The sequence below is a fragment of the Larus michahellis genome, chromosome 9 (assembly GCF_964199755.1).
Source record: "Larus michahellis chromosome 9, bLarMic1.1, whole genome shotgun sequence".
NCBI lineage: Eukaryota > Metazoa > Chordata > Aves > Charadriiformes > Laridae > Larus > Larus michahellis.
The window spans coordinates 32,489,042-32,516,907 of record NC_133904.1 but is presented as its reverse complement, the minus strand read 5'-3'; the positions used below and the strand labels follow the sequence as shown (position 1 = coordinate 32,516,907).

At 59.4% G+C, this 27,866-nt stretch overlaps 3 protein-coding genes across 8 annotated transcripts in view; 1 reads left to right on the top strand and 2 right to left on the bottom strand.

Annotated features, from left to right (window-relative positions):
- Positions 1 to 301, bottom strand: part of ATP11C (ATPase phospholipid transporting 11C (ATP11C blood group)) — a 60,730-nt gene extending 60,429 nt beyond the window's left edge. For all 5 annotated transcript variants that reach the window (XR_012589200.1, XM_074601981.1, XM_074601980.1 and 2 more), the window contains exon 1: positions 88 to 301. Coding sequence is in view for 4 of the 5 variants with exons in the window: in XM_074601981.1 (XP_074458082.1) it covers positions 88 to 177 (90 nt within the window). In the remaining variant the exon portion in view is untranslated. The remainder of the gene's footprint in view (positions 1 to 87) is intronic.
- A 7,636-nt stretch (positions 302 to 7,937) lies between these two features.
- Positions 7,938 to 13,415, bottom strand: ARL13A (ARF like GTPase 13A). Its single transcript, XM_074601539.1, has 10 exons — positions 13,289 to 13,415; positions 12,834 to 12,934; positions 11,771 to 11,841; positions 11,259 to 11,508; positions 10,804 to 10,909; positions 10,559 to 10,728; positions 10,376 to 10,469; positions 10,087 to 10,291; positions 9,640 to 9,741; positions 7,938 to 9,306 (listed from the first exon to the last, which is right to left on the bottom strand). The coding sequence occupies exons 1-10, from the start codon at positions 13,343 to 13,345 to the stop codon at positions 9,230 to 9,232; spliced, it is 1,233 nt and encodes a 410-aa protein (XP_074457640.1). The 5' UTR covers positions 13,346 to 13,415; the 3' UTR covers positions 7,938 to 9,229.
- A 1,973-nt stretch (positions 13,416 to 15,388) lies between these two features.
- Positions 15,389 to 27,865, top strand: XKRX (XK related X-linked). Of its 2 annotated transcripts, none has more exons than XM_074600488.1 (4): positions 15,389 to 15,487; positions 21,809 to 22,151; positions 24,394 to 24,653; positions 26,000 to 27,865. In XM_074600488.1, exons 2-4 carry the CDS (start codon positions 21,853 to 21,855, stop codon positions 26,743 to 26,745), a joined length of 1,305 nt encoding a protein of 434 aa, XP_074456589.1. In that variant the 5' UTR covers positions 15,389 to 15,487; positions 21,809 to 21,852; the 3' UTR covers positions 26,746 to 27,865. The 2 variants fall into 2 exon arrangements, with proteins under 2 accessions (XP_074456589.1, XP_074456590.1); XM_074600489.1 differs by lacking the exon at positions 15,389 to 15,487 and adding an exon at positions 19,564 to 19,581.
- Position 27,866: the final 1 nt, after the last annotated feature.

The following is a 27,866-nucleotide window of genomic DNA, read 5'->3' as shown; positions in this document are numbered from 1 at the left end:
ACACCCAGGAGCCACCCTCATCTCAGCAGCCTGCCTTGTTCCTATTTTAAACAGCTGATTTCTCCCTGGAAACTGAGTAAAACTCACCTTGTTGCACCGCGACTGGGCCCAGGGAGCAGCCGTGGGCTTCCAGAGACCTGGAAAACACACAGGTATTTTTTTTCTCCCACTTGGCATTTTTTTTTTTAAAGCAAGAATAGTACTTTATTGATTGTACCAAGGCTAAAAGCACTCACATCTGCTCTACTTAAGCATCAACCGTCTGGCAGTTTTTCCCACAGTGTGGTATCTCTGAGCTCGCACAGAAAGCTTGCCCTGGGCAGCACTAAAATATCTGGGTGTCAGACAGGCAGGAGTCTACTGGTTTGGGGGTTTGTTTTTTTTTTTTTTAGCCCCAGTTATCCCCGTGCAGCAGCAGGGGGGTCGGTGGAGACTCCCACATCCCCGCTGTGGGGACAGCCAGAACTCATCTGAATCCCGAGCGCGACCTCTCCACTCTCCTCTTACCTTTCTGCACAAAAGCCTAAACACAACAAGAGGAAACCAGAAAACAATGCCAGGCGGTTCTAAACACGTTTTCAAATAATAAATGGAAATTGTTAAGCGTCTCAATATAATGCCTAACAAGCCTAGCTCTCGACTTCCCCTCAAAACAGAACTAAACACTGTGGCCTTTGCACTGCCTTTTTTTTTTTTTTGCTACTTTTCTGATGTTTTCCCAGCCTGTTTGTGCTGGCTAGAAGAGGGAGCTGCTCTTCCGGGATGTTTTGCCTGTTGCAGGGCGCTGGGGTGGGTGTTGAAGAGACCAGTGATGCCCAATGAACCACCAGCCTTTGGGCACCTAGGTGTTTCCAAAGGCTGAGACAGCCTGGCTTACCTGGCCCATAGAAAAAGAAAAAAAGAAGCTATATTCTGCTCATCAATATATTTCTACAGGTGTAGTTACTCCTCATCTTGCACCTGCATTAACAGATAAGAAGGGAATCTGGTTTCACCAGCAGAAGAGAGGATCCATGCAGCTACACTCACCTTTACGATTCCCATCGCAGCCCCTGTCCGGGGGGGGTCTGAAATCATAGACTTGTCTGGCTTGGAAGAGACCTTTAAAGGTCTTTGACTCTATAAATAAATGCTCCTGTTCTTTATTAAAAGTTTGCTGGAGTTAGAACTAGAATGCGGGACAGACTGTGACATGGAATTAAGCATTACGTAGGTAATTATCTGTAATGTGCTGCCAACAGTGGCTGTGGCTAAGGTGTCAGAGAAAGACCCTCTCCGATGAGCTCCCAGATGAAGTCAGTCTGAGCAAACCAGTACAACTGGGAAGCAGGTTTGGTCTCCCATACTCAGCCGGAGCAGAGCCGTACTGTCCTGCCATGCACCGGATTGCTTAAACCCCTCTGTGTCCCCGCTCGCCCTGCAGCCAACAGCTCAATTTCGCTGGAGAGATCGAAGCAACCGTCACCCCCCTTTGCCTGCTGACACAGCAGCCTCAGGGCAGTGAAACCCCCAGCTCAGCAGAAACCATCCCCGCAGAGGGGAAGCAAAACAACCCTGACTGGGCTTTTTTCCCCACCCTGAAATGGCCTGCGTGATTCAGCTGCTGATCTGGGAGCCACTGTGTCAGCTCACAGGTCTTTTTACAAAGGAATCTGGTTTTAATGCACTTTTTAATGCCACAAACAGGCGGTCCCCAGGGTACCAAAGGACCAGAGCCAGCAGGGACTTCATCCCACATCCAGGCACGCCCTGCCCACAGCAAGGCGACCACGAGAGACAGGTCCCAGGGAGAATTTTGCACAATACGGTAGAGAATCACAGAATGGGTTGGAAGAGACCTTAAAGCTCACCTAGTTCCAAACCTCCTGCCCCAGACAGGGGTCACCTCCCACCAAACTCAAAGCCCCATCCAACCTGGTCTTGAACACTTCCATACAGCTCCGCTGGGACCCATCACCACTTCGACCAGCATCAAAATCTAGTTATCCAGGACATCTGCCAAGCTCCCAGCAGACTGCCAACCAGGGCAACCCGAGGGATTGCTATGAACTACTCCCAGCTTGGGAGAGTCCGTCAAATCCTTTCACAAAACAGTTCTCGTGTCCTGTAGCCTTTGGTTTTTAATGTTCTCAGCAATGGAGGCTTTTGAACCTCAGGTGGCGAGAGCTAGCCTCCCCACCAACCTGGGGACACACACTAACCTTCACAGCCTTTTTTTTTTTTAAAAAAAAACCCTAAACTTATTTTTGCAGTATTCCTTGCTGCTTCTGCCACCGTGTGGCCAGTTAGAGGATGAGAGCTTTCCTTGGAAGAACATGCAGTTGGCTTCCCATGTTTTAAGACTGTTTGATGGATTTTTATAATATCTAGTGGAGTATGAAGTCAATGGGGATGTATTACTTCTCTTCAAGGTCCATCCCACCTCCTGACAGGTACCACAGATTTATCTTTAATGCTGTGATGGCTTGAAGCACATCTCGTTAATGAACTGTTGAGATAGACAGCTAATTTATTGTAAGGGCATGACCTCCCTGTTGACTCACTGCTTGTGGAGCTCCTGCTCGCATTGGGCAAGAGGACCAAGGAAAGGGCACTCACTGCTGACCACCACCGCAGCTACCTGCTCTCAAAGTAGGGTTTTCTCCCCCTCGCTGAGGGCCATCCCAGGGCCATCTCCATCTGGGAAAGTCCAAGTTTGTGCTCCATGATGCTGCAGAGACTGGCAGGGCTCTCTCCTTGTACAGGTACATCCATGTGCTGGGACCACTTCCCTCAGGGGACGCCAAGGAGGAGCTGACAGCCCCTGAACAGGGCAGACCCTTCACTGATAAATGCTGTTCCATAAGAAATTAGAGCATTTTTGCCAGCAGACACCACAGCAGAACCCATCTGCTCACATCCAAGGCTTTCAAACACACTCTGCAGTGGGCTTTGCTTACCCTGCAGGGTACTCCACAGGGCTCACCAGTGGCACAGGACCAGGAGCTCGCTTCCTGGAAGTGGCCAAAGCCACCCAAACGCTATCTGCTGGAGTCCTTTAGCTGTTGACATCCCTTGGTGTCCCTCATCGCCCCTCACCAGTGTGGGGTGTAGCCTTCATCCTCCCCTCATGCCCATCTGCCTGGAGAAAGCAGGTCAGGACAGGCCAGCGAGCACCCAGTGTGCCATCGGGGATGTCACAAGGAGGGATTGTGTCATACTGCAAAACACCCAGGAGGGAAGGAAGGAAGCCAATATCTCTGTCCACAGAGGGGTTTGCATGGAGACTGCTCCCTTTGGAGCCTGCACATCCCATCCCCTCCCAACCAGCACCGGTGGAGAGCATCACGCAGTGCCAGTTCCCAAAGTTCTGCCTCACCACCTGCACCAAAAACAGCCATTTCAGGCTTATGGCTTACGCTGGGAAGTCACAACCTGCAGCAGTGACCTCACAGGCAGCATTTCTGGGCTTTCCCCAGCCTTCCTGGAAAAAGGAAGGAAGAGGCAAGTTGAGAGCCTGCACTCAGCACCATTGAGTTGCCCCAGCAACAGCATCCATTGAGCAAGGAGATTTGCACATGCTTTTTCTCCACCCCCAAGTCCATTTTAAATCAATTTATCCCCTCACCAGCAGCTTTATTTGCTGGAGCAGGGTACAGGGCTGAGATGCTGGTAGCTGTAAGCCTGTGCAGCCATTGTACACTGCAACCTATGGATACAAGCCTAACAAGAAAAACAAACAACAAAAGACCTACAAAATCCCCCCCCAAACCTCTTCTTACAGCTGCACCATGCTTGGCAGGTGAGTTGTGAAGTCTCATGCAGAGCACAGCTGGGGTAGCAAGAAAAAGGTCGATGCCACAGGTCAGGGATTGGGGCTAGAGTCTTGCTAAACCCAGCTGCACTGAAATATAAATGCAGTTTAATAAGGTGAAAGTTCTCTCGCAGATAAGGCCTGAGCTCTTATTGACGCAGAAGACTTTAAAATGAACACTTCTGGTTAATAAATTGGCTCTTGATCCCATATCCAGTGATATTCTGTAGCAAAAGCCCTTCTAATTAATACACTGATGGTCTTTCTCAAGAGGCACTTTCCCCTTACAGTCTGAAATAACCTATTCAAATATGCAGCGACTTACAGAGTGACAATTTATGAAAGAGAAAGACTACCAATTTTAGTGAACAGAATTTCCCTTTTTAAAAAACAAGCTTTTTATGAGACACGGAAAAAACCCAGCAAGTATATTTGGTACATGATGTGACAAATTTATATACCTCAGACTCCAGCACCTACCCTTGTGCCCTGAGACAAATACATCCATTAAATAAATTTGATTATATACTTCCCCCTCCTGTCAGCAGCAACATCTCCAACAAGGCTCATTTAACCTAGAAAGGAAAGGTTTTCCTATTTTGTTAATTTCCAGTCCTTGTTACCTTCTCTTTCCCTGCAAAGTCTTAATAGCCTCTTTCATAACAATCAAGAGAAGCTTGGGGAGTTACCAAGCCACCTAATTAAGCCTTGGGTTTTGTTTGGGTTTTTCTAACAATTTTGCAGAATACACAATAGCAAACACTCCAACTCTCATTTTTAATGTAATACAACAGAAGTTCTACAACTGATAACAAAAACCCCAAAGAAGCCCTGCACATGGTCATTCGTTATTCAATGTATGCAGCCTCCCAGAGCCGGAGGGGACCCAAAGCTGCCCGGAATCACACACCGGCGTTTTTTGAGCTCAATACTTTGAATGATCTCAGGGAAATCAGCTGTGCCCTAGCGTGCTTACCCAGACAAAAATAAAAGTATTTCCCAACGCTTCCTTCATCTGACTGGACTAGGAAACCGCCACAGGAGCATGCTGGCATCCAGCCCACCTGAGTCAGAGGGTAGGAGCTGCAAGCATGAGAAAGTGTACATAGCAAATCACCTCCTCAAGCTCAAAAAAAACACATCCGCTCCAGGCTTTTATCAACCCAAACACCCATTCCAAATGTTTAAAAACCCCACTAACCTTGCCCATGTATATTTATTTAAGTGTGGACATACTGTAACCAGCTTTCAGCAACCACGTAACCTGAAAAAGAGCCCCACACCTTAGTGCTGCCTCGGCAACGTATTTTTGATACCTCCAGCCCCATCCCAAGGGATGGCAAAGCCAGGGAGCAGAGACTGGTTGCCTCCCCACCGGCCACTGCTGCCCTGGGATAATACATTTTTGATTATTTTTCTTACCTTTGGTCCAGAACAGAGACGGGAGAGGTACATATAAAAGACCTTCACCATTCCAAGGTTTCCTGCCCCTAGGAAAGGCCTAAGCTCTCCTTGGCTGTATATATGCCCTACAACACCTGATGGGATTTACGGGACCCTGGTGGGGAATGAGGAGCACCTGCAGGCACCCCGCAGCATTTTTTTTTTTGCCTTACACCCGTTAGCAAGGATCACTTGCAGTTGCACTTAATTGCCTTTACAGCCCTAAATCAATGTCCAAAATCCAGTGTCCGGGAAGGTCTCTCAAAAACTGTTTCCTGGCTCCTTCTTCTGTAATTTGGGGTTCGTGGGGGAGCAGACAAAGAACGGTCATGTTTTTCACACAATCACAAATCTCTGTCTCTTAATTAAGTGTTTTTCCCTTGTCACCGTGGGGTCATGCCACCCCACGGCTCCCCGATATGCGGAGCACCCCAGGACTGTGCTCAGCTTCCCTGTCCTGCCCTGTGGAGTGTGGGACATCCCCACTACACATGCAAGGAGGGCTGATTCCCAAAGGATCTTTGCATCTGAAAGCTGGAAACAATGGGAAGACCCGCAATGGTTCACACTCACCCAGAAAGGCTCATATAGGGGGAAAAGAATACACAATTGAGATTTTTGTTCGTAAAATGCTATGATGGATGTGCAGCAGGAGGTACCTGTGCATCTTAGTCTTCCCGCTGCCCAGCAAGCTCAGTGATGTGCTGTCCATGGGAGGGCTCGGCAACGTTTCTAGCGCTGATGGAGCAATATTCCCCACCCTTCTTCTCAAAAGAGCCGCAGTCTCTCTCCTACCCTCCAAATTTCAGCCCACACAGTTAAATTTTGAGAGCGATAACAGGCACCAGGAAAAAAATCGATTGTGCAAAGCAATGTTGGTATGAGGAGGTGGGACCAGCCCTGCCCTGGTGTAGGTGTAAGCCCTCAGGGGCTCGCTGAAACAGCTCTTCATCTCCTCCTGGCACCATACAAACCACCACAAGCTTTTGCAGAGCTCGGACAAGCACAGCTTCCCTCCCTCCCTCCTTCTGGCTTAGAAGGACATGTGCCATGGAGAGAGCTGCTGGTGGCCACAATGGTGCCATGGAGAGAGCTGCTGGTGGTCACGACGGTGGCTGCGGGTTCCCCGAATGGGCACCACGGAGGGGAAGCAGGTTGCAGACATGCAAAACTCACACTTGCTTCTGCATCACCAGTTCGCAACAAACGCAGCCACAGCCCAGGCGGAGGCACCACCAAAACGCTTGTGGAAGCAGGAAGCAGGGTTTGCCTCACCCAACCCTCCTGAGACAGCTCCTCTGGAAACCAGAAAAGAAAGGTATGCTAGATAATACAAAAATGCTTAAATGCAAAGCACAGTTGTATCCCTCAGCTCCAGTCCTCCCTGCAGAAAATGCCATTGGTACCTTCATTTACCTTCCGCATCAGTAGACAGAACATGGGGCTCTCTGGGGCAGTTGCTGGTGCATCGCTTCGTGCTTCTCAGCACATTTGCAGCTTCAGCGCTTCCCAACAAAGCCCAGATTCCTGGAAGGGTGCCACTCACCACCACCTCGGTTTTGGGGACGTCTCCTCAAGGCACCATGCCTGGCCTCAGCACACCTGCCACTGGGTCGGACGTGCCAGGACCGGCCTGGGCAGAGCTTCACCTCGCCATGCTGGCAGTGCCACTGAGGACCAGTCCTCCCAGAGACCTCCATCCCCTGCTGGTTACCCAGCTGTTGGGCTATGAGGTGAAGAACAGGAGGAGAAGGATGGAAAAAGGAGCCCTGCCTGCCCTGCCTGCCCCAGGCAGGCATCCTCCTGCTACAGCTGCTGCTTTTCCGTTACCCCATGGCACAGAGGAGCCACTGATTAATATCTTTTGGGTTATCTTTGATCACATCGATCTCAAGACCTCCTTTCTGAGATGTTTCTGGCCTTGAGATAGACTGTTTTTAATGTGGACTTGTTGCTCCTCACCTTTTAAAGAAGATAAAGGTTGTATTCCCAGTCGGCGCAGACCAGGGTTGTCTCCTGGCTGTAGGAGGAGGGATTAGGTGCTCTACGGCCATGGGAACATCAGGAAAAGGGAAATGACTTTGAAATACATTTGAACTGCCCAACTGCACCACTCACTGGAGATCACTATGTCAGGGGAAAGTGCGTTAGATCAATCTGACCAGTTTCGTACAGCCAGCTCCCAGGGAAAGTTTCATCCAGGTGTCCGGCAGCGCCAGCTGGGCCAGTTCCGCCTTCAGACTTGTCTCGCCGGCTGCTTCCTTCGGCTCTGGGTGTCACACGTGTCCCAGTGTGGCTGAGGGTGCCCCGGATCCACCCTGCTGGGAACCGCTGGGAGCAGCAGAGGGAGCTGAGGGATGCTCCCAAACCTGCTCAGCTCCTTCTCACTCCCACAGTTCCGAGGCTCAGCCCCAGCACGGCCACGGGCTGGTTTGGGATGTCGCTGTCTGGGGGTGCTTGACATCCTCCCAGAGCTGGTGGGTGTGAGAAACGCCCGTTAGAGGGGATAAACTTTTAATCCATGACCCTGGCAGAGGGAACCTGGCTGGCGGCCCAGGCTGGTCCCCACAGGGACACGCACAGCCCCGTCCCACCCCCAGAGAAGGGGCTCCGCCGCAGGCAGGGACCCTCTGCTTTGCCCCACCACAGCGCTGGCACCGCAGGGATCTCCACCAAAGACAGACAAGGGTTTACAAAAAGTGCTGTATTTACAGGCCAGTATTTATTTGTTGCTCGTGCTATTTACAATTTATTTATAATTAATCACTATAGTCACAGACAGCTGAATCAGTCAGAGATTTACAGCCGACTGGCATGGCAGAGTCGCCGGAGTTTCTCTTCTTTTCCCTCCTCAGCCCTGCCGAGGGAAGGGCTTCAGTGATTTTCCTCCCCGGGAGTGGGAAAGCCCCTCCTGTTAATCAGTAATCAGGGGAGCCGAGGTGACTCACGCTCTCCTACCCAGAACAGTTCAAGTCCCAGCGCTGCTGCAGCCATGGAAGGAAAACTGCTGCACTCCTGCCTTCCCATGAAGTGTTTCCAGGGCCGATGGCTGGTTTCTCTGCACCTGCACCCAGCCGGAGCCGGCAGCACGAGCCCTCCGGCATGGCCCCATCCCCACGGAAGCCCAGCTCTGCCAGACACGGCGTGTGTTGAGGATAGGTTGTGTTGGGATGTGGACGCTGCTCACTCTCTGTCTCAGAGCTGAGCCGAGCACAGATCGTGGACTGCCCTGGACTCCAGGTGCTCTCAGTGACCCGGGAGCATTTTGCGCTGCCTGTGGGTCACCACTGTCCCGCCCTGGGAGGATGGCAGGAACATTCCCTTCCTGGGAAGGAGCCTCCAGTGGCCTCCACCACAAGTCATCTGCCATTGAACTACGCAAGCCTTTGCTGGCAGGTTGCAAAGAGGCACAGACAATGTGGGCATCACCCCCTCCACTGTGCCAGGGGGCTCCTGACAGCCCTACCAGACGCGGCCGGGGGCAGGTGAAGCTCCCCTGCAGACCATCCGTCATGGCCCTCCCACCTTCTCCAGCAGGAAACCCCACTGGTCCAGGCAGCAGCCAGGGACTGACTGAGGGGCCGAGTCAGCCCCTGACCTGCAAAGGCAGCTTTGCCTGGGCACAGGTCAATTCAAGAAACAGGCTTTTCCCCTGGGATGTTCCCTCCGATCTTCCTCTCTTCCACTGTCTCAGGCAGATTCAGAACAAGCCTTCCATGGAATACTAACAGGGGGTCGGCCAGTGGCCAGCTGTTTCCTTTTCAGATGGGTTTGTAGCCCAGCTGCCAGAGAGGCATCTTACAAAGGGACTTTTGGCTCGCTCCTGCGGATCCCTGGTTTTCAAGCCATGCAGAGGACAACGATGCTGTTCACGCCCCAGGACTGCCAGCCCTGGCCAAGCACTGCAGGAACCCTGTGGCAGCGTGGGTCCCACTGCCACTGCAAGTCTGGGGTCCCCTGGGACCACGCATCCCCTGGGACGTGCCTTCCTGCTCAGGGGACGATGGTGGACTGCTGCTTTCTCTGCTCCTGCCTCATCTTCAAAGCCAGCATCGCCCGGCGGTACAAGTCTGGGGAGGAAGGAAGTCGTCAGGGACTAACAGAGGGGCTGAGCCCTCGGGCCCAGCCTGGCACCTGTGCTGAGCAAGGGCTGCAAGGACACCCCAGGCTCCAGCGCAGTGCACTCGCGTGGCCTCCCTGCATCCCACCCAAAGGCAGCCACAACAGCATCTGCCTCCCCAGCAGCCCCCACCTTGCCCTGCAGCAGCACTTTTTTGTGCCTGTGTCCCCACACCCAGCACCCCACGGCCAAGGGCTCCTGCACAGCTCATGCCCCGCTGCCAGCAGGCCAGACATCCCTCCCGCGTTGCTTTTCAATAAAATTTGTCCTGGGAAATACCAACCAAAAGTGCTGGAGACCTCCTCATGCTGCTGCTCCACAGCAGGTTCCTGCGACTTGATTTTATTCTTGATTTTCTTCTTCTTTTTCTTTTTCATGCCCTGCACTAGATGGAGAAATACAAAATTTCAGGCACCACATCAGGGGAAAGAATGCATTTGTCAGCAAACCAGCCGAGAGGACTGCTGCTGGTGGGTCTGCAGTCCTCCAACACCACCGCGCATCAGCCCCTGTGAAGATGCTCAGAGATGTTTCTCCTCCTGCTCGGTCAGACTCACAGGACCCGGCTCTGCACTCAGCTGATCTGCAAGCAAAGCTGATGGAGACAGCAGGGCCGGTGGCCCGGCACATCACCACTTTACTGGCTCCCAAAACCGCCCTGTAGAGTGGCTCCAGGTGTCCCGACGTGTAGCGCTGGTGGTGCCAGCAGCCTCCCGCAGCCCCCTCTCACCTGGGCGGGGGGTGGCTGTCCCGGTGGGTGTGGGCTCCTCCTGCCCGACCCTGTTGGGGGGCAGCAGCCCCCCAGCAGCCCCGGCTCGGCTGTCACCCACTCCTCCTGGTGCCTCCAGCTCCTCAGCTAGGCTTGGCTGCCCCGAGCCCTTCTTCTTCACCTTCATCTTCCTCTTCCTCCTCCCGGGGCCCTTTGTGCCCTCCTCCTGGGTAGGGTAAGGGGGATGAAGGGAAGGTGGCGGGACCCCCCTTCCATCCCGTCCCATCCCTGGGGATGGGGGGTGTCTCACCAGGGGGAGGAGGCGGCGGATGGGCCGCAGCGGACGGTTCTCCCCCGTCTTCCCCGCACTGTCTCGGGCATCCTCCCCGGGGGGCAGCGGGTCCCTGGCGGGGCGAGAGCACGGCGGGGGTTGGGGGGGTAGGGGGGAGAAGAACGGGGAAGGGGACACGCGCAGACGGAGCCCCGCACCCACCTGCGAGCGGGCGGGCGGGCGCGGGCTGCCCGGGGACCGGCAGCGGGCGGCGGAGCGGCGGCGGGCGGCGGGGGCGGTGCGGCGGGGGCAGTGCGGAGGAGCCAGCGCAGCCCCTGCAGGGTGGCCCGGGCGGGACCGGCGGGGTGGCCCCTCTTGGCGACACAGGGCTCCTGCGGGCGGAGGGGCAGGGTCAGGGCGGCGGGGGGCGGCGGGGGGCGGGGGCGGCGGGGGAGCCCCGCACTCACGATGCGGCAGGGCGAGCGGTTCTCGTTGACCAGCCGCTCCAGGGACAGGCGCTCGATCAGCTCGCAGGGCAGCAGGGCGGCCGCCGCGTCTTGCTTGTTGGCCAGCCTGGGGCGCAGGGAGAGTGGAGGGCAGCCGTCACCCCGGCCTCTGGGCGCCTCGCCCCACCGTGGCGGGGTGGGAGGCTGGATGCTTTCTCCCAGGTTGGCTGCGGTTAGGCAAAGCATTGCCCCAGCCTGTACCCTGTGCTGGAGCCCCCTCCCCGGCCCCTCTCCAGAGATGCTCCCAGCTCCTGACCACCACTGGGGTCTCCATGTCCCAGCACCCCCCGACAGCCCCCTGGGTGCCACATCCCCACAGCAGCCTGGCCACGCTCCTCACATCCCCAGCACCAAGCTCCTACTCCCCCCACCTCACCCCAAATCCTACAGGTCACATCCCAAGGACTCGGCCTTACAGCAAGATGGGCTTCCCGGAGACATCGGGGTTGCTCAGGACGCGGCTCAGGACCTTGCGGGCCTCCTCCATCCGTGCCAAGTCACTGGAGTCCAGGACGAAGAGGAGCCCGTGGGCCGAGCTGTAGTGGCTGCGCCAGGCGCTGCGGGAGCGCTGGCCACCAGGCAGGTCCACCAGCGTCACCTCGAACCTGTCCACCCGCAGGCGGGTCTGGCTGGGCTGCGGCGCGGGCAGCACCTCGCCGGCCAGCGCTGCGTGCGGGGAGAGGGCAGAGAGTTGGCGCAGCGAGCCCGGGAGCATCCCTGTGACATCTGCCTCCTCCTCCCCCAGCCACATCCCTGCTCCCAGGGCTGCCCAGGGCACGGCCAGTGCCCCCCCTTCACATTTCCCCCAGGCCGGCAGCTGTATTTCAAGGGTCTCCTCCGTCCTTCAAGGCTCAGGGACTTGGTTGCAAAGGGCTGTAAAGCTGCTGCCTCCAGCCAAGGCCAGCTCCTGGGGCGCGCTGCTCCTCACCTCTCTCTATGTCCATGACGACGGAGGTTTTCCCCGCGTTGTCCAGCCCCAAGACGAGAAGGGTCACTTTTCTGGGGAGTGACAACAGCGGGTGAACATCCCAGAGAAAGGCCTTGCTCCCTCGGGATCGGTGACGGCTGCTAGCCCTGGGGCTCTCAGCAAGGGACCCCACGCGCCGCGGCCGTGCTTTGGCCAGAAGAGGGGCAGGACGGTGACAAGGGCCCTGGCTGAGATGGGGAGGAGGACAGGGATGGTCCCCAGTGCCCAGGGAGAGGAAGAGGACAGGCACAGGCAGCTGGAGCCAGCCCAGCACCATGGGACCATGGGTTCCCACAGCAAGGATTTATTTTCCGATCGTATAGGATTAAGCAATGATATGCACAGGCCAAAGAGGTTGTTCCTTATATGCAAATGTTAATGATTGCTCTTGGTGTCCTTCCTTGTCAGTGAGTTATGGGTATACACAGCTAGGGAGAGGTAGCAAGGGTGTTTTACAAGCTCCTGCCTGGACTCTGGTGGTTTTTCCTGTTGCTAACCAGTCCTATTTGGTCTCCAGCGACGTGCTCCACCAGAGCCACGCGCAGAACTTCTTCCCTGTGGTTGACAAACCACAGTAGTCATTTGCAGCATTGTTTTCTTCCTTAAACATACAGACCAGGCTGCGTGGGTGGTGCGGCCCCACCTCCTGCATTATGACAAGGTGTCCTCGCCGGTCGGAGAGGACCATAGACCCCCCTCACCCCTCACAGTGTCTGCCCAGGCTGGTGCAGCACCATCCCCGGGGAATTAACCCGGGTCTCCCAACACACACAAACACAGCTTATCCTCCCCAGCTTTCCTGGGGAGCTGCTGACTCTGCATAGGGGGAGTCCCACTGGGAATTCCTGCATACCCACCCCTGCCTGCCCCGTTCTCCTCCCTGCCCAGCTCCTGCCTGCTGGAGGGACCAAGGGGACGCGCGTGTGCCTTGCTCTGCCATTTGGGGATGGTTCCTGATGGTTCCTCACTGACAAACACGTGGGTAAACGTTGTGTCCCCCCCAGGAGCAGGCGCGGGGTCCTACCTGATGGGCTCCTGGATGGCCTGCAGCCAGGACCAGCAGTGGGAGAAGAGATGGAACATGCTCAGCAGCCCCGCGCGGGGGGACGGGCCTCTCTTCAGCACCTACAGAAGCGAGCAGCCCGCTGTGTCCCCGGGCTTCGTCCTCCTGCCCGTGCCTGCTGCCCGTGGTGGGGGGCATCTCACCCCAGGTTGCCCCGTCCCACGGCCCCGCTTTGCTGCCTCCAGCCTCGTGCGCACAAGCCAAGCCTGGGGACAAACCCCAGCCCCCAGGGCAATATCCCCTGGGCAACCTCCCCCGGACAACCCCCCCGGGCACAGACCCTGCCCCGTCAGCCCCTTCTTGTATGGCGGGAGCACCAGCCGGCTTCTCACCTACTCGTCCCCGCTACGCAGCCCCTGCTCGCATCCCCTTTGCGTAGCAGCTGCTTAAATCTAATCTGGATTTACATTACTTACTCCTCGCAACCTCTTTAATCCTGGTGGGTCGGCCCAGGCCGGTGGCCGCTGGGACATGAAGTGCCGTGGGGCTGCCTGCTGCGCTGGATGGCAGGGCCCGGCACTGCATTACCCACCCGGCTGTGCCCACATGGCACCGGGCAGCCTCGCGCCTCCATGGCTGGCTTAAATGGCTTGTGGTGGGGACATCGCCTGACAGCCCACGTGGGGTTTCCAGCTGAATTACTGTCTCCACTTAACGAACGGTGTCCCAGGCTCCTGGCTGCCTAATCCCTCCGTGAATGCTTCTCTGCAGCCCCTGCCAGGAGCAGCCCCCGCGGGGTGTGCACGGCGCCGCTGCCCGCCCAGGGGTCCCCTCTGCGCCAGGCTGGGGGACATCACTGCTCACTGCTTGTGTTTCTTGTCCCCCAAGGCACCCCCTGAGCAGCAGCAGGTCCTGTGCCACTCGAAATAGAAATACCAGCCAGCCCGAGCAGGTGCCTGGCCGGGAGCAGGGGGGCGGTGGGGACCCTTGGATAACGGGCCAGGGAACAGAGCCAAAAAAGCCTGGAGTCCTTGATCTGCAATCCCAAAGCTCTTATCTTGCTCCTCAGGTTTCCTGCTGCTTGCCCCGGCCGGGGCTGCCCTCCCTGGTGTGCTGTGTGCAGAGGAGAAGAGGCTGCACAGGGATGTCTGTGCCGCAGGAGTTCTGGGTGGGGGGGGCGTGGGGTCCAGAGGGATGGGGACATGAGACCCTCTGAAAGCCACGCCGGGGAGCAAACAGGGATACCCCTGGCTCACATCGGTCCGTGCTAAACCACCCAGTGCCAGCAGCGCTGCCTCGACCCAGCCACTAGCCAAAGATGCCGAGATGTCGCCGGGTGTCCCACACCTCTGGGGTGGCCCTGGGGGTGCGAGCCAAGGATGCCGAGATGCTGCCAGGTGTCCCGCCACTTCTGGGGTGGCCCTGGGGGTGCAATCCCAGGCTGGGCACGGCCCCTCGCTCCAGCCCCGCACACTGCCGGGAAGCCCGGCACCTGCCCGTGGGTGAGGGAGGTGCCCCGGAGCTGAGCTGTGGTTAATGATTGATGGAGAAAGTTTCCGTGCTGATATCACGGCCACATGAAATAATATTTGGGGTGACTGTTCACCCTTATGCCTCTGACAGTGGCTGCACTCTGTCTGCCTTAGCCTGCCCCAGGAACAGAGAGCCCTGTCCTGGTCTCGATGGCCTTTCCCAGTTGCTCCCATGCAGCAGCTTGCTGGGACCAAGGTTGCTGGCAGCACGGGGCTGGGAAGCCTTTTGCAGAATCAGCCAGACCGGGGCTGAAATGACTTGCTGGAAGCGCCAGTGCCTGTCCCGGTGCCGAGGGGTGTCACTGCCAGGGGACAGCCAGGCAGGGGACAGGAAGAGGCATGACCACGAGTGCTATAAATAGGGCAGTGCCGTGTGGCAGGTGGCCCCGGAGGGGCTGTGAGAGCCAGTCTCCCTCCGGCACTGACGGATTTCTAGAGGTCTCTGAGCTGCTTTTAACACCATTGTCGAAAATCCCAGGCCAAACCAGCACCAGGGAACCCCCCGGGCACCTGGGGCAGCTCCATGTCACCCCTCCCCATGCACACAGACAGGGCTCAACAGTCGGGAAAACCTCAAAAACCACCCCAAGTCTGGTGAAACCCACGGTCGATTCTGGCAAGGTGGCATGAGGGCCAAGCCCGGAGCGATGGGCCTTTTGTCGAGCCAGGGGTCAGCTTACAGACAGGCGACTGGCCCTTTGCCCAGGCAGCCAGCCGGGGTGCAGCCCCAAGCTGCCATGGGGACAGCCCCAGGCAGTGCCAGCGGGGACCTGCGGCAGCCGTCCGGGTTTCCTTGGTGATTGTTGCCAGGTGAGAAACTCCAAGGCAGAATTTATTATCTTGGCGGATAACTGGAGATGTTCCTCGCCGGAGCTGTTACTGGACCGTGCCCCGACACCCTGCCAGGCTGGACCCTCGAGTGCCACTGGGGCTAGTGGGACCCCCCGAAGGAGGGCCGTGCCCAGGGGTGCTGGGGCCGCTCAGCCCCTGGCATCGCTTCCTGGAAGGCAGCACGTGTTTTGGGGCTATTTCTGCCCGCTGGAGCGTCGCAGGCGAGGGCAGGAGGCGAAACCACAGGGACCTCAGAGCGGCACAGATGGACGCAGGCTGGCAGGGTGCCCTGCCTTGGTTACCCTAAAACCCGTGAGTATGTGCCCAGGATGGCACCGGGCACACCGGGACCCCCTCTTGGGACCCCCAGGGTGAGGAGCAGAGTGGGGGGGACACGGCAGTGGCGGGGCTGGGGGAGCTTGCTTGTGGGGAATGGTGGCTTGCGAGGGAAAGCAGTGGGCAGTGCAGAGCTATAGGGGCTGCCCAGAGCATTTACAGAGAGCCTTGAGCTGGGGTGGCACCAAAACCCCAGGTGACAGCAAGGACCAAGAAGTCGCAGCGGAAATATTTGCAAGCTGTCCTGCTTTGCTGGGAACCACATCGTTCCTGCCCAAATAAAGCATCCACGGCGGGGCGAGGACACGCAGGGGCTTTGGGGAGGGACTCATCTTTCTATTTAATTTAACGCGTGGGACGGCAGTAGCAGCACAGTAGGTAAGCAAATAGCTGCAACGGCCCTTTAAATCCCGGCCCGGCTCTGGTGGCTAACGATAACCCCGGATCATACGAGCTCCTAAATCCTGAGAGCTAATTACAGGCGAACGCCCCGCGCTGGGGCTGGAAATGCAAGATAATTACAGCCTGTGCCAGGGATAGCTGTCGGTGATGAACTGGGGTGCCGGGGATGTTTGCTGGCAGGCCAGCTGCGCTCCCCACCGCCACACCAGTGACCGTTTGGCCAGCTATTTTGGGTGAGGGAGGTTGTTTTTCTGGAGTTCTCTTTGCTGCCCCGTCACCGGTACCACCACCCCGCAGTGGATGCCGAAGCAGGGGAGGAAGCGTGCAGGGAGCCGGTTGCTTTTCACCCAATTTCTGGCTGGGCGCTTCCCAGCCGGAGCACACACCAGTTCCTGGGGGAGGCTTGGATTACAGCACAAGCTTCCTCCGCCGGGTTTCGCTCTGCTCCCTGCTGCACAGGGAAGCTGCCGGCTCGCTCCTGGACCTGGGTGATGCCCCTGCGATGGCTACAAAGCCTTTCCCGGGCTCCTAGGGTGGTTTTGCTGAGAGTATTACAGTCCTCCTGTTGCTTTCCTGCGGGAAAGCAGGGAAAAGGAGAGGGTAAAGCATCCCTTCTGCCTGCCAGGATGCCCGGCCACGCGCAGGCGCAGCCTGGCTGGGTTAGCACGCTCTATACTCTTACAGCAGGTGGAACCAACCCGGGGGAAGCAGTTAATTAAAAGTAATTTTAACCCTTCCTGCCTGCTTTAGTGTCACAGCATCACCCACTGCCTGAGCTGGGACAGTAGCCAGAGAGGTATGGCTTCAAAATGTGTAATTATTGCAGGAAAGACTTATAAATGCAGCGGAAGAAGGTAACTCTGTTTTGTTATTAAGGACTTTAAGCCGTGGGGCGGCAGTGGCACGGCCCGCGCTGGGGGGCCACAGGCTCAGCCCAGCCTCCAGCCCGCAGCGAGATGCAGAGGGATGAGATCCTCAGGGCAGACCCAGTTTTTTCTCCCAGCGGGTTAAAAGAGCAAAGCTGGACGAGGCAATGGAGCGGCAAAAAGCAGTCGCATGACGAAGCAAATGGAAAAAAAATATTTCCCTGACCAGAAACTATTCTACAGGCTGCCGGGGCAGGAAAAAATACAGCCAAGTTATTGAGAAAGCAATGCAAAATCCAAACAGTTCAGGCTGTGAAAACCAGTCATTTGCAAAGCTATTTCCAAACTAAGTAAAAAGTTCCCAGTCACAGATTCCTGGAAACCCCCCAGCTGCCAGCCCGGCCGGCCAGGGCAGCGTGGCCATGCGGAGGGGACACAACTGTCCCCTCTTCGCTGCACATCGAGGTGGGAAACACTTTGTGATTTCACCCGGCACATGGAGTCTTTGGGGGATCAACACGTCCCCACCACCGCTCCGCGTGGCACCGGCTGAATGTTTAATCCTCGGCACAGAGCATGTTCCTGGGGGATGGTTCTCATCTGAAAAGGCACTGGGGAGGAGGGGGAGCATGGCCAGCCCCGCACCCGGAGCCGCTGCCCCCACCGCTGTGCGCAGGGCTATATTTGGGAAGGCGCAGCGTGTGCTTGGCATGTCCCAGCGAGCAATGTCTGCTCCAGGTCCTAGTGCGGTGGGAGAGGAGAGGAAAGGAGGAGAGGAGAGGAGAGGAGAGGAGAGGAGAGGAGAGGAGAGGAGAGGAGAGGAGAGGAGAGGAGAGGAGAGGAGAGGAGAGGAGAGGAGAGGAGAGGAGAGGAGAGGAGAGGAGAGGAGAGGAGAGGAGAGGAGAGGAGACCTTGTAGGAGCGAGCCGGCAGCTCACCCCACCTGGGCTCTTTAAGGGCGCTGGCAAGGAGCTCCCTACCATTCCCAGACTTCTCCTTTTACAGGAGCCGAGGCGGCAGGCAGGCATGTGTAAGGCAGACATGGCTATTTTCAGTGTAGGGGGGCGGGGAGGGAGCCTGCTCCCCCGTCCCACGCACAGCCCGAGCTCCAGCACACGAATGGCCGCGCGCGTCCGCAGGGGCTGGGAAAACTGCCCAGCAAATCCCCCCTTCCACACGGCGGGGCAGCCAGCACTGTGCTCAAAGTGCGTGGTGTGAACACCGGGATTATACACATAATGAAGGCTGGGATTAAGGAAATAATGAAGCTGGGATGTTCTACCGGAGAACTGACAGCCACACGTGGTGGCTGGTGCCTTGGGCATTGCCGGGTGGGGGGAGACTCCTGGATGCTGGTGCAAAGCACGGGGCAGGGACGCGGGCGGCACCGTGCCACCCTTGTGCGGGGAAAACAGCGTTTTCTCCATCCCTCTGCCTTTCTCTCCTGCTCCAGCTCCTGATGGTGAGGTCTGCAACACTCAACATGAGTAACCTGCAACCCACCTAAACCCCCCCGCTTTCCTAAGTGGTCCTAGAGATGCCAGCATGGTCCCCCTCTGTTTGGCACCTTGGGTTTTACCCTGATGGGCGCTTCATGGCAGCTTCGCATGGTGTTGGAGGTCACCTCACCCATCCGGACCACAGCTCCGCAAGGGCTGCTCTATTCCCGGGAGGGCTCAGAGCGAGCCTGGCCCAGATCCCTGCTCTGCTGGCCCAGATCCGACCACTGCACATGGGCACACCCTGGTGGGATGTCCCCAGCGCCCGGGCAGGTCAGTGACGGCAGTGTCCCAGTGTGTCCGTGCGGCCCGAGGCGCGCTGGGTTTGCAGGAGGAGGCGCAGGCGTGGAGGAGGCAGGAACAGGCAGCGGGGGCAGGATGGCTGGCTGGTGCTATCTCTGACACAGATCGCTTTTACAGCCTGCTGTTTACAGCGCGGAGCTGCGGGCAGGTAGGGTTAGGATGGAGGGGTGACTCACAGCGTGAAGCAGAACACAGCCCGCTGCCTCTCCGCACCCGGCTCAGAGAAATGGGATAATAACTGGTGTGAGAAGCGCCATGAGGCTCTGTCCCTCCATTCCCCTGACGGCCGTCAGGGCGCCCGGACGCAGGACTGGAATTCTTGACTGCTTGAACACTCACCCTTAAATGTTTCATCATGAAAGAGGGGAAGACGAAATAAAAATACGATGAGTCGGAGCCCAGGCATTGCTCAGCCGAGGGCTTGGTGACCTGCCAGATTCCTGGGGGGATGCTTTTAATTTGGATAAATGGAAGTTGCGTAAATGGTAGAAATCGTGCGTTGCCCTTGCTACTAACACAGAGGTGTGGGCACAGCTGGCAGTGCTGCGCGGTGCGCCGGCGCCGGCTGAGTGCCCAGCCACGCTGCGTGCCGGGGCCGACGCTGCCATTGCCCCTGCACAGCTCCCACCCCGCGTATCCACAGGAGCGACCCGGCTGGCGACAGACAGACAGACACCATTCCCTTCACCCTCTGCCCTGCTAGGGTTCTTTTTTTGGAGCAGCTGTTTTCCAAAACCAGCTTGAAAATATGTAAACTATCATACCAGAGCGGAGCAGTCACACGTAGGTCTCCCATCCCCGCCGGTCAGGCCAGTCCCTATGAGCTCATGGTGTTTGTGGTTTCCTGAAGCAGCTGTTCAGCACTGGAAGGAAAAACGCTGAGCAGCTGGGGACACCGGGATTGCTTCTGTGTGGGAGAGGCGGCCTCCAAGGCCTCAGGCGGTTTTATTCCCAGCTCTACTGCTGATAAACCCGATAGCCCTGGTAACTCTTCCAGCCAGGTAAAATGGGGGAAACTCTTGTGCATGGAGTTTGGGGTGGGGGGGGCGGGATTCATGCTTTGGGCTTGCACAGGGCTGGGCGAGCGATGGACACGGCAATCCCACTGTTAGCGTGGGCACCTCCTTGCAAGCTGGCCTGGCTGCTGAGGGATGAACACCCAGTGCCTTTTAAAAGTTACCTAAGACTTCCCAGCCTGCCTAAACCAGGGAAAATTGGCCGACCTCAAACACTCCCTGCCTTGTCTCATCTCTCCCAGCCAGCCGGCATGTGCCCAGGCGGGACTGAGTAACCCGTCTGTCACCGATGCTTGGGGCAGACAACGTGGCGTGCATCACCGCGCCGGCAGCTGCTGCGACACACCGCCACTCGTGGTGGTGGGGGCTGGTGCTGGGGGCCACCATGCGCACTAGGCAGAGTGGGGACCTCCATGGCCATCAATATGGGGAGCAGCCCAGCCGGCCTTTGTTCCACCACTGTGCTGGGGATGGAGGTGTGGAGCTCAGCTGGCCGGCCCAAGCCTGCAGGGCAAATGGGCTGGAGAGGAGGGGACATGGGGCTGAGTGTCAGGCTCAGTGATGGGAGGTTTGGCTCCATTAGCAAGTCCTTATCCCATCACCTTGGACGTAGGTCCTTGAAGGCGATGGGAAAAGCATCGTGTTGCTCAGCAGTAGGCCAAGGTGGTCTTCATCACCTTCTACCTGGGTGCAGGAGCATCCAGGATGCGGGAGCTACGTCTGCCCCCGTAACATCCTACCCAAATCTCGAGGCCAGCCCTGCACACACACACACACACAGCCGCCCACCAGAGCTGAAGGGGTGTCCCTGCCATGGCTGAGCTTGCGAGAGACCAAAATGCTCCTTGCCTCAGCACCACCCTTCCTCCCACATGCCGCCCCACAGAGCTCAGGGCCACGGGGTGATGGGTGCCCTGGCCCAGCCCCACAGCCCCTTCCCTGGGGCTGGAGCTGGGGGCAGTCCCCTGAGGTGGGGTGGCAGTGGGTGCAGGCAGCTCTCTGGCCGCTGTGGGCAGGGCTGGCACACACACTGGCATCCCCTCCTGCCCCATGGCGGAACCCCACTGTCCCTGGGGCTGCCGGACACCTCTCCCCTGGGGGGACCCCTCATATGGCTGTGCTTTGGGGTGCTCATAGATTCCAGAGCCCAATTGGGCCAGGATTTGGTGGAGGGGTCCCTGGGAGGACCCTAGAGGCTAGGGGGCACACAGGGTGTAGCATGGGGGCTGGCAGGGCTGGGGGATTGGGGGTCCCAGGGTAGGTGCTGCAGGGCGGTCCTGGGGTGGCAGAGGGGTCCTGAAATGTGGGTCCTGGCCATGTTGGGGGTGTCCTGAGGCATGGCTTCCCAGCAGAGACAGGGAGTCCTGGGCTGCATCAAAAGAAGCGTGGCCAGCAGGGCGAGGGAGGTGATTCTGCCCCTCTACTCTGGCGAGACCCCACCTGGAGTACTGCATCCAGCTCTGGAGCCCTCAGCACAAGAAGGACATGGACCTGTTGGAGCAGGGCCAGAGGAGACCACGGAGATGCTGGGAGGGCTGGAGCCCCTCTGCTGTGAGGACAGGCTGAGAGAGCTGGGGGGGTTCAGCCTGGAGAAGAGAAGGCTCCGGGGAGACTTTAGAGCCCCTTCCAGTCCCTAAAGGGGCTCCAGGAAAGCTGGGGAGGGACTCTGGATCAGGGAGGGGAGCCATGGGACAAGGGGGAACGGTTTTAAGCTGAGAAAGCGGAACTTTAGATTGGATATTAGTAAGAAATTCTTTGCTGTGAGGGTGGTGAGCCCCTGGCCCAGGTTGCCCAGAGAAGCTGTGGCTGCCCCATCCCTGGAGGGGTTCAAGGCCAGGCTGGACGGGGCAGGGGGGCATTCTACGAAATGATTCTACGAAAGAAGGGGGTGATGGGGCAGGAGAGGAGGTGGGGGTCTCCTGGGGCAGGGGGCTCCACGCCTGGTGGCGACCTGGGCGCTGCAGCGGGGGGGTCCGGGGGGCAGGGGGGTGGCGGGACGCCGGGGATGCCTGGCCACGGGGACCCCGGGATGGAGAGCCGATCCCCGGCGGGGAGTCCCGCCCCCTGCCCCCCTCGGGGCTCGACTCGGCGGGGCCGGGGCCGGGGCCGGGCTGCCCGTCGGGTGTCGGTGCGGCGGGGGACCCCGCTCCGCCCCGGCCCGCCCCGGCCCGCCCCGCTCCGCCCCGCAGCGCGGCTCCTCTCTCCGCTGCAGCCCGGGATGGCGCCGCGGCGGGGCTGAGCGGGGCCGGGGCCGGGATGGACGGCCCGAGCGGGGGGTGCCCGCCCCCCGCCACCGCCGCCCCGGCGCGGGCGAAGCTGCCGCTCGGCATCGTCTTCTCGACGGCCCTTTTCTGCGGGGAGGGGGCGGCGGCCGCCGTCCTCTGCCGCTCCTACGGCCACTCCGACGACCGCTTCTGGCTGGCGCTCACCGTCTTCTTCGTGCTCTGCCCCTCCGTCCTGGTGCAGCTCACCCTCATCTTCGTGCACCGCGACCTCAGCCGCGACCGCCCCCTCGTCCTGCTCATGCACCTGCTCCAGCTCGGGCCCATCATCAGGTGAGCGTGGCAGGGGACGTGGGGACACCTGGCATGGGACACGGGGACCCCTGGCAGGGACGCAGGGACCCCCAGCATGGGACACGGGGACCACCGGCAAGGACACGGGGACCACCGGCAGGGACGTGGGGACCCCGGCATGGAACGTGGAGACCCCCATCGGAGATGCGGGGACCCTGGCATGGAACATGGGGACCCCCGGCAGGAACGCGGGGACCCTGGCATGGAATGTGGGGACCCCCATCAGGGACGTGGGGACCCCGTCAGGGATGCAGGGATCCCCGGGAGGTCACTGGGTACGAGCAGGGAGTGGTGCCGTGCAAGGCGAGGCACTCCGGGCACTGTCTGTCGGCAGAAATCTGTCCATGCAGCAAACCCCGGCGTGCCCAGAGCTGCTCCTGCTGGCCCCCCAGCCCCCTCCTCCCCGGGGACACTGCTGCTCCCGGCCCACGGGGGTCTTCTGCTCGGCCACCCCTCCCCAGCGGTGCCGCAGTCCTGCTGGGGGGCTGCTGCCTGCTGGAGCCCCGCTCCAGGCAGGACTCGTCTCTCTCAGCCTGTTGCATCTCAGCTGCTAAAAAGGCTCTTCGCAGAGTTGCTTTCTGCAGCCCGCATTTCCCTCTGCCTTTGGGTTTTGCCATCGTTTTGCTTAGGCTGGGGGCACAGGTGCAAATACTGGCTGGGGGGCTTGAGGGTGAATAGGAACAGGGGTCCTGCCCCGCAGAAAACGTCCCCAGGCCTGGGACGGGTGAGGGTTGTGGGACACGGAGGAGAGGAGCTGGGTGCAGGAGCGGGGCTGGCATGGGGGTTGGGAGGCCACCGGACCCTGCTGGGGAGAGGAGGGTGAGGGGGTGGATGTTGCACAAGCTGGAGAGGTGCTGATCTCTCACTCCTTGGGAATGCTGCGGTGCCTCCCCGGGGCTGCTGCCGTCACCCTGGCTGTCCCCCTCGGCAGGAGCTTGCAGGGGGTGCACTGGGCAGCGGGGCAGAGCCACCATCTCTGCAGGGCTCCCTCCACGAGGCGCGCCAAACCCGCAGAGCTGCAAAAACACGGCAGCCTCCACCGCGCTTCCTCCATCACCGGAAACCAGTAGGGTGCCGGGGGCGCCCTCGTCAGCACGCTTCATCTTCAGAGGTGGTTGGCGAGCCTCACCGCAGCACCACCAGCCGTTGGAAGGCCCACCTCAGCCCGCGCTGGCCCGCGGTGGTGTCACGGCTCTCACCGCACTGACCATGGCCGTCTGAGACGGTTACAATGGTGCTTGGCCACTCGATGGAGATGGAGCCCAGCCTGCTGAGAAGGTCTGGCAGAGCATCAGGAGCCAGCTGGGATCGCCCTTGAAGCCGGGCCCTTTGGATGAAACCATTTTCCCATCAGCGTTTGCAAGGAGCCATGAGCGCCGGCCTGATTCTGGCAAGAAAATTTATCCAAAAAAAAACCTCATTCCATTTGGGTCTGAAACAAAGCAAGGTCTGCTGTCCTAATGAATGCTCATAAATAATTACGTCCTGTTGGTGGCAGAGCCAGCTCGTCCCCGAGGGGGAGTCGAGCCCGTGGGATGGGTCCTCCTCTGCCCATCAGCTGGGGTCCTGCCCCCGTGCAAGGGGGAGCAGCATGGAAGAAACCTGCCCCCCTTCCCTGTTCATGAGGGTGCCCTGCGGGGAGGGGGCTGCGGAAGCGCTGTCTTATCAGCCTGTGTCACACTGGGCTTCGCCCTGCGCTCCCCTTCCTGCCGTCCCCACCAAGAAGGAAGCGTAGAAGTCTTCTGCACAAGAGGAGAGATCAAAGACGAGATCAGAAAGTTTTGCTTGCTTAGAAGAAAAGATGCATTTTGTGCCAGTTGGGAAAACAGAGCCCGAGGGTGATTAACCCCTTCCTGGAGCTCCCAGCACAGCTACAGTTTCCATACCCTGGATGCCGCACCTCTTCCACCCTCACTGGGGCTGTGGTTGTCCCCCTACGCCTGATGACGGAGCAGAGGAGTGACCACCGGGCATCCCTGTGGTGCTCCTGGTGTGACCGTGCCCTCATCCTGACATCCTGGGATCCATCCTGCCCTCATCCTGACATCCCAGGGCCAGGGACTGCCCGCAGCATGGCTGAACAGTTGCCCAAATCAGTTGGGCTGCACCCGGCAGGAGCAGGGTCTGGCTGGCACTGGGCGAGGGGGGGTTGGAGGTGCCGGGAGCGGGTCCAGGGGGCAGCGGGGAGGCTGGCAGGGTGACGGCTGCCACGTCCCCACAGGTGCATGGAGGCCCTGGTGGTGTACTGCTGCTCGGGGAAGGAGGAGGAGCCCTACGTCACCATCACCCGCAAGCGGCGGCTGCGGAAAGGCTACGAGGTGGAGATGGAGCAGGAGGTGGGCCACTCGGTGCGCCGGCTGGCCACCCACCGCAACGCCTTCAAGCGCATGGCGGTCATCCAGGCCTTCCTGGGCTCCACCCCGCAGCTCACCCTCCAGCTCTACATCAGCGTCCTGGAGAAGTACGTCCCTGTGGCCCGAGGTAAGGCTGCCTGGCGCCTGGGACCCAGCAGGGCAGGGTGGCAGCTCCTTAGCCACCTGTGCCGGTGTGGCATCCGAACAAAGCTCTGGGGGCTTGCCACCAGACTCCCCTAAACATGGAGAGGTTTTACACTCGTCTGTCCCCTGGTCGGCTTTTCCCATGCCCAGCGCTCTGCTTTCCAGCTTGGATTGGGGCTGGGAGGGTGGGAAGAGCTGGTGGTGACCGAGGCGCCAGGCTCTGCTCCCAGCCCCGGGCACTTGCAGACATCTGCCCTATGGAGCTGTGCCATCCGCCCGCTGCCCTGTCCCGTAAAGCTATCGTGCCCCTGCTCCAGGCTGCTCCGGTCTGCATCAGTTACTGGGGTTTTCCAGCTCTGACTTCCCCACGGTCCCTCCGTTGGATTTATTTCTGAGCCTTTCCCAACGGCTGGAACTCCCAGCCCAGCTCTCCCAGGCTCCCTCGTCTGCTCCCGGGGTGTTTATATACTCAGGGGCTGGATGTGCCAGAGCGAGCTTTTAAATCCCGCTCCGGCATGCTGCCGAGCCGGGCGTGCACCATTCCAACAGGGGAAGGAGCTGCCCTCGCCAGCCCGCTCTCCTGGCCGTGCTGGGAGCCCAGACCTTGCCCTCTGTGCCCACGGAAAGGGGGACATGAGAGATGCCCCACGGAAACCCCTCCTTGGCCACGGCCCCCTGCGATGGCGTGTTGGGGAGCAGGAGCAGTGGAGGGAGGAGGATGAGCCCCAGCACTCCTCCAGCGGCAGATGCAGGAAGCAAATCCTGGTTGACACATTCCAGGTGACTCCCTGGCAGCTCAGGTGTCTCAGCTCAGACCCACAGCTCACAGACAACGGGGACCAGCCACGCGCCACGTGTTTTTTCCGTGTCGCGGCTTCCCTGGCTGCACTGAATGCGGGCAGCTGCCGGCGTTGCCTACGAATGACCTTGGCTTTGCAACCCTCGGATGAAGGTGGCTCTTGAGATGCTCCCAGGGCGAATGGTGGGTGACGGTGGGGTGGCTCTTGGTCCAGGTGAGGGCAGAGGGATGCTCGCAGCACAGACTGTGCCCCACTCCCCCTTGAGCAGTATTTCTTGTGTAGGGCGGGGGGGATGAAGCACAGGAATGGCCCCAGTTTGGCAAAGGCTCCTGATTTATTGGCGTAGGGAGAAAATATGGGAGCAGAGCCTCCTGCTGCCTGCAGCTCCCCCCCCAGCCACCCCATTGTGAGATCTGTCCCCACCAGCCACCAGCTTGGCACCCCCTGCCTTGCACCTGGGCAGCAGAGAGGCTGGGCGCACAGCCCGGTCCCCAACGTTGCCTGACCTCCCTGCCTTCTCCTTTTGCAGCCGTCCTCATGGGCATCTGCCTGGTGTCAGTCACCTATGGAGCACTAGTCTGCAATGTCCTGGCCATCCAGGTCAAGTATGACGACTACAAGGTCCAGCTGCGGCCACTGGCCTTCCTCTGCATCGTGCTGTGGCGCAGCCTGGAGATCTCCACCCGCGTGACCGTCCTCGTGCTCTTCAGCACCGTCTTCAAGCACTGGATCATCCCCATCGCCTTGGCCAACCTGCTGGTGGTCTTCCTCTTGCCCTGGGTGCAGTTCTGGCGGAGTGGTAGCCACCTGCCTGACAACATCGAGAAGAACTTCAGCCGGGTGGGCACGGTGGTGGTGCTCTGTGCCTTCACCCTCCTCTACGCCAGCATCAACATGTTCTGCTGGTCGGCCATGCAGCTCAAGCTGGCTGACCGGGACCTCATCGACAAGTCGCAGAACTGGGGCCGCTTGGCCGTGTACTACGTGGCCCGGCTGGTGGAGAACACGGCCCTGGTCATCCTCTGGTACTTCTTCAAGACGGACGTCTACGAGAACATCTGCACCCCGCTGCTGGTGGTGCAGCTGCTCCTCGGCTACTGCCTGGGCATCTACTTCATGCTCCTCTTCTTCCAGTACCTCCACCCCTGCCGCCAGCTCTTCCACCACAACGTCGCCGACTTCCTGCACTGCGTCTGCTGCCGCCGGCGCCCGCCGGGGACCCCTCTGTGCTTGCAGGCACCCTATGAGCCCGGCGTGAGACACAGCATCGTCTGAGGCACAGCCAGCACCCGGCTTTTCCAGCCGGCTACGGACACGGGGACGGGCAGTGCCGGCAGCCGGGGGGGGCTTGTGGCACAAGCTCCCTGGCCCTGTGGTGGCAGCGGGTCCCGGTGTGTCCCCACAGTGGCAGGGGGACAGGAGTGTGCCTGCCTGCCCAGGACTGCACGCATGGACACGAGGGTCTTACGGGGTGCCCAAGCCACCAGTGGCCGCGAGCTGGCTGCCATGTGGTGCACAGCCCCTGGGGTGCCCGGGCACCCCCCAACCGCCCGCTACGGTACGTGCGGTGGCCGTGGGGCCACAGGTGACGGTGGGACTGTTTTAAGCAGTAAAGAAACCTTTGCTGTGGCTGGGCGTGCAGGTGTGACGGGCAGAGGGTGACTCACACGGAGGGTGGGGACAGTCCCGTCCCGCCAGGGCTGGTGCGGGGGGGTGGGTGGGTGCCCACACCCGCTGCCCACGTAGCCCTGCTGCTGGCGGGCACCCACCCAGGACTGCACCGGCGGGAAGCGGGGATTGTGGGGGAGCCCTGCCATGGAGACAATAAGATGCCGGAGCATGAGATGGGGGCCTGCCTCATCCCACGCCTCCGCCAGCACGGCCATGGATGCGGGCCAGGAGCCGCCTGGCAGGCAAGGAGCAATCCTGCCCAACCTGTTCCTCCAGGCCGGAAGCCCCGGCACCGGCTGCTGTTCCCAGCTGGAGCGGTGGGTGCTGCAGCGCCGGGCACCCCAGAGCTGGGGACCCTGCAGCCGAGGGCAGGCAGGGGAGGAAGGGCAGCTGGCACAGCGATGGGGATGCTGATGGCACCCAGGGCTCCTCATCCCAAACCTGGAGTGTGACACCCGCCCCAGAAACCATTTCTGCGTCGGTTTGGAGGGTGCTGGGTGCCCATGGAGGTGCTCAGTCTGAATTCACCTGCCCTGGAGTGGATCCCTGGGCTGGATCCTGGTACTGGTGCAGTGCCTACCCCTGGGATGCTCCTCCTCCTTTAGTTTTCTGGTAGAACAGGGGCAGGGAAGGCTGGCAAGGGCGACCGGGGAACAGCACATCTGCTGAGCCAGGTGCAGGATGGACCCTCCGTGACCTCCTCCCACCAGGAAATTCCTACCTTA

Excerpts from the sequence above, each read along its gene's own strand:
- ARL13A (XM_074601539.1), bottom strand. The coding sequence starts at position 13,345 with ATGTCCCAGCGGCCACCGGCCTGGGCCGACCCACCAGGATTAAAGAGG. Across the intron at positions 11,842-12,833 it reads GCCATCCAGGAGCCCATCAG|AAAAGTGACCCTTCTCGTCT; the intron begins GTAGGACCCCGC and ends GTCACTCCCCAG. Across the intron at positions 10,292-10,375 it reads TCCGCCGCCTCCTCCCCCTG|GAGGAGGGCACAAAGGGCCC; the intron begins GTGAGACACCCC and ends TACCCTACCCAG.
- XKRX (XM_074600488.1), top strand. The coding sequence starts at position 21,853 with ATGGACGGCCCGAGCGGGGGGTGCCCGCCCCCCGCCACCGCCGCCCCG. Across the intron at positions 22,152-24,393 it reads CAGCTCGGGCCCATCATCAG|GTGCATGGAGGCCCTGGTGG; the intron begins GTGAGCGTGGCA and ends ACGTCCCCACAG. Across the intron at positions 24,654-25,999 it reads GTACGTCCCTGTGGCCCGAG|CCGTCCTCATGGGCATCTGC; the intron begins GTAAGGCTGCCT and ends CTCCTTTTGCAG.